The sequence below is a fragment of the Danio rerio genome, chromosome 21, assembly GCF_049306965.1.
Source record: "Danio rerio strain Tuebingen ecotype United States chromosome 21, GRCz12tu, whole genome shotgun sequence".
Lineage (NCBI taxonomy): Eukaryota > Metazoa > Chordata > Actinopteri > Cypriniformes > Danionidae > Danio > Danio rerio.
The window spans coordinates 12,687,501-12,697,014 of record NC_133196.1 but is presented as its reverse complement, the minus strand read 5'-3'; the positions used below and the strand labels follow the sequence as shown (position 1 = coordinate 12,697,014).

The following is a 9,514-nucleotide window of genomic DNA, read 5'->3' as shown; positions in this document are numbered from 1 at the left end:
CAAACTGGGGAAAACACTCCCCATTTATCCACAGCTGTTGCAACATGTCCAGTAGGATTTTATACAAATGACGCCTTTAAGATATGTATTTGAAGGCATTTAGGACGGAATTTACCTGTGTTTTATTGCATTAGATAAACTTGGTGAACACTTTACTTCGGATGATTGGTCGCTTGAGCTGGATTTTCCACATCCAGTAATAATGTTCTGCAGAAACCAAAGCTCCAGAGCTACAGTGGCCCGCGGATCCGCTATGGAGATGGAGGTGAAGAGAGGCCGATTCCGACTCAGCGTGTTGGAGGATTCAGCACAGGTGAGCGGCTTTACGCGCAGGCGCACAAACACCACTATCTCTTTACAGCAATACTAAAAACGTGTATTTTGATGCTCAAATGTGTCTCGTTCATATCCCAAGAGACTTCATGGAGTTACATCCTTGTTATGGTTTGTAAATATATTGTAATTGCATCAGATTTTTCTCGAATACGGTTCTAGGCGAATAAAAATAGCACAATGAGACCATTGTTTACATAAATAGGAGAAAAACGTGAATATGATCTGTTTTGTTTCATTGATGGGTTTTAAAGGGATACTTCACCCAAAAATGAACATTTATTCAGTATTTACTCTAAGATTTAAAATTGGTTAAATCTTTATAAGTTTTATAAAAGAAGATGTTTTGAAGAATGCTGGAAACCTGTAACCATTTGGTACTAAAGTATTTTCCCTACTATAGATGTCAATAGTTACGTTTTCTTCAGAATATCTTCTTTTGAGTTAAACAATTTTGGAAAAAAATGTAGGGAGAGTAAATGGTGACCATTTGCATTGATGGGTGAACTTTAAGCACAGATTTGGCTACATTTAAATTCGGATTTGACTTTCTGTTAAACAATAGTTTAAATAGTGATCTTGTCAGACATGTTTAGACCAAGAATGTCAACATTTTTACCCATTTTTCACACTTTATTCCACTAGATTCCACTAGGTTTTACCAATCTGTCATCTGAAGTAGTTCAAAAATCTGTTGAAATGTTTCTCATTAAATTATGCAAGCAATGCTTTTCTTATATCCACAGCAAGTGTTTTTTAACTTCCGGTGAAAGGTTAACCTGACTATTTTTGATATCATAACGTTCCTATTACAGTATTGATAATGTAATATAATAAAAAATATAGTCAGTAAATAGACTTAAAGGCCACCTTTTTAACCCCTTTTACAAGATGTAAGATAATACCGGAATAAACCGCCAATATTATTCAGCAAGTTTTTACGCAGCGGATGCCCTTTCAGCCACAACCCATCTCTAGGAAACATCCACACATACATTCACACACACACTCATACACTACGGACAATTTAGCCAACCCAATTCACCTGCAGCATGTCTTTTGACTGTGGGGGAAACCGGAGCACGCGGAGCAAACCCACGCAAAGGCAGGGAGAACATGCAAACTCCACACAGAAAAGCCAACTGAGCCGAGGTTCGAACCAGCGACCTTCTTGCTGTGAGGCAACAGCACTACCTACTGCGCCACTGCCTCGCCCTCCATCATGTTTCTTTGATTAAATAGATTTTCAAAGTTGTGGTTTTCTTTTTGAATCACCCTGTATATACAGTAGCAGGGGTTCTCAATCTCAGTCCTTGCCTGTGTCCTGCTGATTTAAGCTGCAACCCCAGTCAAGCTCAGCTACTATGCTTTCGAGAACCATCCTTGCAAGTGTGTTGAGCCAAGTTGGAGCTAAAATCCGCAGGACACTGGACCTCCAGGGCTGAGTTTGATAACCCCTGCTGTCACAATACTGGAATTCGATACCAATTGGTACTGGAATTTTAAAAATGTCCATTTCCCGCAAACATTTAAGCGATATTAAGCATGTTGCCAAACAGCGCTGATTTGCCATTATGTTCCTATGCCAGAAAGGACTGTGATTGCCCGTAAAGGTCATTAGTTTACTGAACTCACTGCTGTTTACTGAGTGTAACCACAGATACAGAGATTGTGGAGCTTTTTAAAAGCAGCGATTCATCAGCGGATCACTCGTATGTCAGCTTATAGACAAACCAGCCGGTCAGTGTGACTCTGAAATGCTCCATTGTCCCTGTACCCGTGTTCATACTCAGTACAGCGCAGAGTTTGGTGAACTAATGACCTTCATGGCCAATCACAGTCATTTCTGTTGAGCACATGAACACAATGACAAATCAGCGCTGTTTAATAATATGCTTATGCTGTTTAATAACAGTGCGCAAATGATATCGGGAAATGAACGTCTTCAAAATTTCAGTATCGAGACAACACAGCTTTATAGTATAGTTTAGTGTATATATAGGCAAAAATAAAAACTCATAACACAATAAAAATATGCTGTAGTTTGTTGCTCAAATGTCTCTTATTCATATCTCTTGAGAATTTCTGGAGTTTGTTCCCACTTACAGTTTGTCGATATATCATGCATGGCACAGATATTTCTCAAAAACACTTTAGGTGGAATAAAAGCACACGAATAAGTCGTTTCCAAATAGTATGAGTAAAATAGGATGGCAAATGTTTAAATTTTATCCCCATTTAGCCTCACCAGTGGATTTGAGCTCAGATTTTGCATTCTTCAGGTTTGAATGTATGACCCAGCAATAAACCATATACCCATTTAGAAAAATTAATCTTTTGATGATGTTAAAAAAAAGGATTTTTCACACATTCTAACTTCATACAGCAAGCAAACTGTCAATAGACTTTCAGAAAAGTAAGATTTTAATATATAACATATTCTGCCATTTATATATCGCGATATGAATATAATTTCACAAGATGACCTGAAAAGAATTCATAATTTTACATTGATTGAGATGGTTTTGTAAGGGAATGACTCTACATAAAATGAATTAAAGCACAGATGAAGAAAAAACAGTGTTTTATGGTGGAGTCTAATTGTATTAAGGGGCAAAAATTCAATAATCAAATGTAAAATAACACTTTATAATATTTATTGTATGGATAAACAATTATTCTTCGTTAAAGTGACAAACGTTATAAGTACTTGTCCAAATGGTTTAAATTCACTTGAAATAGCTTGAGGTTCTGCAATGTGACTATTGCAGATTCCTACCTTGCGATATTGATATAAACAGTGAAACAATATATTGTCCAGCCCTATTTTATAGCAATATTTATTTCTGTTTTTATTTATCTAAAGCAACTGTAGACGGAAACACAAATGATCCATAATAACTGAGCACTCTGAGCAATAAAATTTTCCTCTAGTCTTCTAACATCATGTCCATACACTTTACAACTAAACAATGACACGCTGACAGTTTTATTATTACTGTTCCTCTGGCCGAGAGTTTGGAGTTATGAAATTAGCCCATTTGCTGTTTTCATGTATGTTAACAACAGACAAAAAGCTGTTTAAATGGGTCTCGGCCGCAGACAGGACCCTGAGGGAGTTTCAAGTCACTGAACAATGCTTTCAATGAGCGGACGAGCATTTAGCAAGCGGCAGAATCATTTGACACAGGCAAATAGTTTAAGATCGAACACATTTTTCCTCTTCAGTGGAAGTGTGCCGAGATCAGTCTTCAATGAGTGCTTTTGTTCACTCATCCTCACGCCACAGTGTCCTCCGTTTAACACACAAGAGAATATTCTGGACAATTTTAAAGTCAAACTTTTTAATGACTTGAGAAACTGTTATTTAGCCATGATATTTGTATGAAATAGCATGTCGCTTGCATGATTTTAACATGAATTATCAAGTTGCTAGAATTTTAACATGAATGTTAGCATGTTTCTTGTATGAATTAGCATGTTCTTAGCACAGTTCTAGTATGAGTTAACATACACTGTGCAAAATGACTACTAAAAGCACAACATCATTAGTCATTTAGCAGAGTGTTTATGCTTGACTGGATTGGTTCAATTAAAACTAGATATTACAGCTTGAAGGCAAAAAGTATAGTGACTTAAGAAATTTATGTTATTTTGTTATAATAGCATGTTGCTAGCCTCGTTTTAACATGAATTATCATGTTGCCAGAATAATTTTAACATGAATTAGCATCCCGTTAACTAGTTTTTAGTATGAATTTGCATGTTGTTAGCACGATTCTGGTATGCATTAACATGCACAGCACAAAATGGCCACTAAAAGCATAATTTCAGTCATTTAGGAGAGTGTTTGTGCTTGACAGTATTGGTTCTATTAAAAGTTTGAAGGCACACTTTATAGAATCCCATGTTATTTGGCCACGTTTTTAGCTTGAAGTAGCATGTAGCTAGCATCGTTTTATCATGTTGACAAAATAGTTTTAATATGAATAAGCATGTTTTTAGCAAAATGGGCTCTAAAAGCATAACATCAGTCATTTAGGACAGTGTTCACACTTGACCAGATTGGCTCAATTAAAACTAGATGTTAAAGTTTGAAGGCAAACTTCATGGTGACGTGAAAAACCCATGTTATTTAGCCATGTGTTTAGCTTCAAAAAGCATGTTATTAACTTCATTTTAATGAACTGTCATGTTGCTAGAATAATTTTAGCATGAATTAGCATGATTCTATTATGAATTAACATGTGTTGTATATGAATTAATGCACAAAATGGCCACTAAAAACATAAGATCAGTCATTTAGGAGTGTTCACGCTTGACAGGATTGGTTTTATTAAAACTAGATGTTAAAGTTTGAAGGTAAATTTTATAGTGACTAGAGAAACCCATGGTATTTAGCATGTATTTAGCATGAAATAGCATGTCGCTAGAATCGTTTTAATGAACTATCATGTTGCTGGAATAATTTTAGCATGAATTGTTAACATGTTTCTAGTATGAAGTAGCATGTTGTTAGCATGAGAGTAGTATGAATTAACATGTATTTAGTATATGAATTAACATGCACTGCACAAAATGGTCACTAAAAGCACAACATCATCAGTCAGGAGAGTTAAACCTTGATAGGATTTGTTTATTTAAAACTAAGTATTAAAATTTGAAGGCAAACTTTATGGTGACTTGTTATTTAGCCATGTTTTTAGCATAAAATAGCTGGCAACATTTTAATGAATGAACATGTTACTAGAATAATTTAAACCTGAATTAGCCAGTTGTTAGCATTAATTTAACATGGCAATTTAAACTTTTAAACAGCTTTTAAATCATCTTGTTGACATATGCTAATTTAATCTTTCTTACACTTGGATTGTACCAGAAACACAAACGCTGTAAGTTTACAGCCCATAAACTGTCCACAATATTTAATCTTTTGTCTAATCAGTTACATCTCAAAGTCAGCGCAAATTGAGAATTAAATGCATTATATTTCATGTACACTGTAACTCAATTGTATCTCAATACAAAGCCATACTATTTCTTATTTATTAACCTCAGCGTGCGGTTATTTGTGTTGATCTTAAAGCTCAAAACTTCTATTAGCTCTTACATAACTGGGGCTCTTTATGTCACGCCATTGAGAGGATGTGGACAGATTAAAGAGGTTTTCTACCGGCTCACTGTACACCGGCCATGAACAGAATGTGTTCACAAATAGAAAAACAAACAGAAGGTTTTGTTCAACTCTTTGTGTTTCTTGCTGGCTGAATGTTTTGCATACAGTATGTGCCGAGTGTGTGTTTGTGTGTGTGACCAGACAGGAGGCTGTGGCTCATCTGAATGCCTGTTTGTTAAACATCGGTATGAATCTCAAAAGATAGAATTACAGCTATTAAAGGAACAATATGTATGTTTTTGCATTCAAATATAATTAAAAACGCTAGAACAGTGTATATTTTGCTGACTTATGTACTTATTTATCCCTCAAAGATTGATCAAATCCAGAGAAATAAGCAATTTTAAGTGCTAATGGCATCACACACACACTGTATATCTTCAGTTCAGTTTTATAGAAAACAGGGAAACATTAAGGACACTTTCATATGTCATGTGTTTTATTTCCTGTAGGATGTCTCGACAGCCTTTCAGAAGTGCCATATATGTAATGAAGTCTACACTCACCGGCCACTTTATTAGGTATACCTTACTGGTACCGGGCTGGACTGGCCTTTTTCCTTCTGAACTGCCTTAATCCTTCGTGGCATAGATTCAACAAGGTACTGGAATTATTCCTCAGAGATTTTGGTCCAAATTGACATGATATCAGGCTCTGGCGTTGACACAATGCTCAATTAGTAATAATGGGCCCAAAGTGTGTCAAGAAAAACATCCCCCACACTATTACACCACCACCAGCAGCCTGAGCAATTGATACAAGGCAGGATGGATCCATGCTTTCATGTTGTTGATGCCAAATTTTGACCCTTCAATCTGAATGTCGCAGCAGAAATCAAGACTCGTCAGACCAGGCAACGTTTTTCCAATCTTCTATTGTTCAATTTTGGTAAGGCTGTGCAATTGTAGCCTCAGTTTCCTGATCTTAACTGACAGGAGTGGCACCTGGTGTGGTCTTATGCTTTGTAACCCATCAGCCTCAAGGTTGGACGTGTTATGCATTCAAAGATGCTCTTCTGCATAGCTCTATTGTAGCAAGTGGTTATTTAAGTTACTGTTGCCTTTCTATCAGCTGGAACCATTCTCCTCAGACCTATGGCATCAACAAGGTGTTTGCGCTCATAGACCTGCCGCTCACTAGATATTTGATCTTTTTGAGGCCATTCTCTGTAAATCCTAGAGATTGTTGTGCATGAAAATCCCAGTAGATCAGCATTTTCTGAAATAATCAGACTAGAATGTCTGGCACCAACAACCATGCCACGTTCAAAGTCACTTAAATCACCTTTCATCCCCATTCTGATACTCTGCTTGAACTGCAGCAGATCATCTTGACCATGTCTACATGACTAATTGCATTGAGTTGCTGCCATGTGATTGGCTGATTAGAAGTTTGCATTAACGAGCAGTTGGACAGGTGTACCTAATAAAGTGGCCGGTGAGTGTACATAAATAACATTTCTTTTAGAAATAAACGTCAGGTTCACATAATTCATGTTCTGCACTTTAGAACTTTTTTTGTAAAGGGATAGTTACACTGGGGAATGTTTGACCTAGTAAACTTTGACCTTCCATAGGATGTTTTTGTTCATGTCTTTTTTTTTTCAGAATATCTTGTTTTGTGTTCAATAGAAGAAAGAAATTCATGAAAGTTTTAGAACCACTTGAGTGTCAATAAATGATGAGGAAATTTTCATTTTGGGCTGAACTGTTCTTTCAAGGGAGCAAAGTGAGCATTGATTATCCCTGATTCTCATGGTGCATTGTGTGACTTTTCAGGAAGCAAATATTTCAGTGCACTGATTAAGACTCCCTGTTCAGTGCCCTAACTACTGAATAAAGCAGCTGATTGAGACGCACCCTTCATTTGTTTTTGCACAAATCCACAAGTGTGGTAATTCAAGTCAGCTGGTTATGTAACAAAATGAACCCAATGTAAAAAGAGGTCTCATGATAATCCACACAAACGGCTTAACATACCTAAGACTAAACAACAACTCTGAATGAAGTTTCTGCTTAAGCTAAATATGCATAAAGATAAGATTGACCTCAAGTGAACTTAAATACATGAGACAAACATAATGGACATGTGTCTGGCATTCGTGGCTTATTTGATTTTGATGGCAGTGTCACGTGATGAGAGTCAGGAACAAGCTGAAACTCAGTGAAAGATTTCCTGGTTCATGAAGTCAGTCTTAGACATCAAGTGGCGTAATCTTTATTTATTTTTTGCATTCTAATTTATTGTATATTTAACATTTAAAGGAATAGTTCACCAAAATAACAGGTCCCCATAATGTATCCATCTTTTACTTGTTGTTTGAGTTTTTTCTGTTAAACACAATTAGGAAGATACTGAAGGATGTTGGGAAAAAAGCCATTGACTTGCATAGTATTTTTTGTTCCTATATAGATGTCAATGGCTAACAATCTTCAAACAATCTTATTTTGTGTTCAACAGAAGCAAGACATTTTTACAAGTTTAGAACCACTCGAGAAAATTGTCATTAAATATTGCACACTTTGCCTGTCACATCTTGTTCACCTAAAAATAAATAATCCTCACCTTTTGCTCACACTGAACTGGTTTAAAACTTTTATGAATTTTTTTCATTTCTGTTGAATACAACATCTAAATTAGTAAATAAATCCACAAATTTCTGCATAAATAAAACAATGAATAAATACATACGCAAATAAATATGTTTAAAAATCCACAAATTCTTGCATGAATGAATATATTAAAAATCTCTAAATGCCTTCTGAAGTTTTCTTCTAAAATGAGTATTTTTTAATCAGGCTCCTATGTGTATTTTCAGTATTATATTTTTTATGGCAAAGAATAAGTCTTTTCCTGGTCTTTAAAGTGAAATGTCTCAATGTAAACAAAGGAGGCTGGGAAAAATATTCATTTTCAGTGGAAATTTCAGATTGCACTTAGAGGTTTTTGCATTTGATCTATTCAATTTTTAGTTTGGGCAGATAAATAATTACATAAATTACACAGATGTTGGGGGGAATAAGTAACACCTGAACTGAAAGTTGAAAGTAGAAGTGATGAATATTTCTTCAGTTTTGAACGTAGTTCTGTATTTTCCTCATCTTCAGAAAGAATCTCATTCAATCAACAGAAGCCAATCAAAATAATTAACCAAGCAATGATGGCAGAGATGGTTCTCTGATGATTGATAGACACCCTCTTATTAGCATGTTGAGCTGATTAAAAGTAAATATGGAACTATGTTCAAAAACTAATAAATGTTGGGGGGGGGGGGGGGGGGGGGGTCTTTCTGTTTAGCCCCCCCCTCAACAATCATGTACTTTATCTGCCCACACTATTATTTATTTATTCATTCATTCATTCATTCGATTGTTTGTTTGTTTGTTTGTTTATTAATTAATTTTTTGTTTTTGCAGGTTTCTCTCTCCATATTGACATCCTTACAACAATGTAATCCAATCTAAGTCAATGGCTGTATTTTCCAACATTTTTTGCACAATTAAAGTCTGCATGATCCGGAAGTTGCTGAGACTTTTATTCCAGTATGTTGATGTACTTCCAGCTGAGGCAGAATATTGAGTAGGGGCGGGGCTTTAGTTTTATGCATCATTCCTTCATAGCAAACTAACGGTAAGAGGGGCGTGGTTAAGAATATTGTGACTGAAGCGTCAAACTGACGTCAACCGAAGAATCAAACGCCCTAAATTTGGAAGGAAATTATCTGATTTTGATTGAAGATTAACGTAAAAAACTTTTTTTTTTACTTGCACAGAATGTTAAAAGAATAATAATAAAGAAGAAGAATGTGTGCTAATGAAATAAACACTCCAAATGTTTGATTTCATATATACTTTAAATGACATTCTGTGAATCATTCCTGAATTTATGGACTGAGGTTTCTCCGTCTCTCTGCAGGACAGTGAGGTTCAACAGCGGATCGAAAGGGAAGTGCGGATCAGGGAAGGGGCCTGTAAGCTGTTGGCTGCTTGTTCTCAGAGAGATCAG

At 35.9% G+C, this 9,514-nt stretch overlaps 1 protein-coding gene across 1 annotated transcript in view; it reads left to right on the top strand.

The window, feature by feature from the left end:
• rtknb (rhotekin b) overlaps positions 1 to 9,514 on the top strand; it is a 73,177-nt gene continuing 63,663 nt past the window's right edge. The window contains exons 1-2 of the mRNA NM_001328566.1: positions 1 to 313; positions 9,425 to 9,514. The exon at positions 9,425 to 9,514 is cut by the window's right edge and continues 110 nt beyond it. Of these exons, the coding sequence (NP_001315495.1) occupies positions 203 to 313; positions 9,425 to 9,514 (201 nt within the window). The 5' untranslated portion in view covers positions 1 to 202. The remainder of the gene's footprint in view (positions 314 to 9,424) is intronic.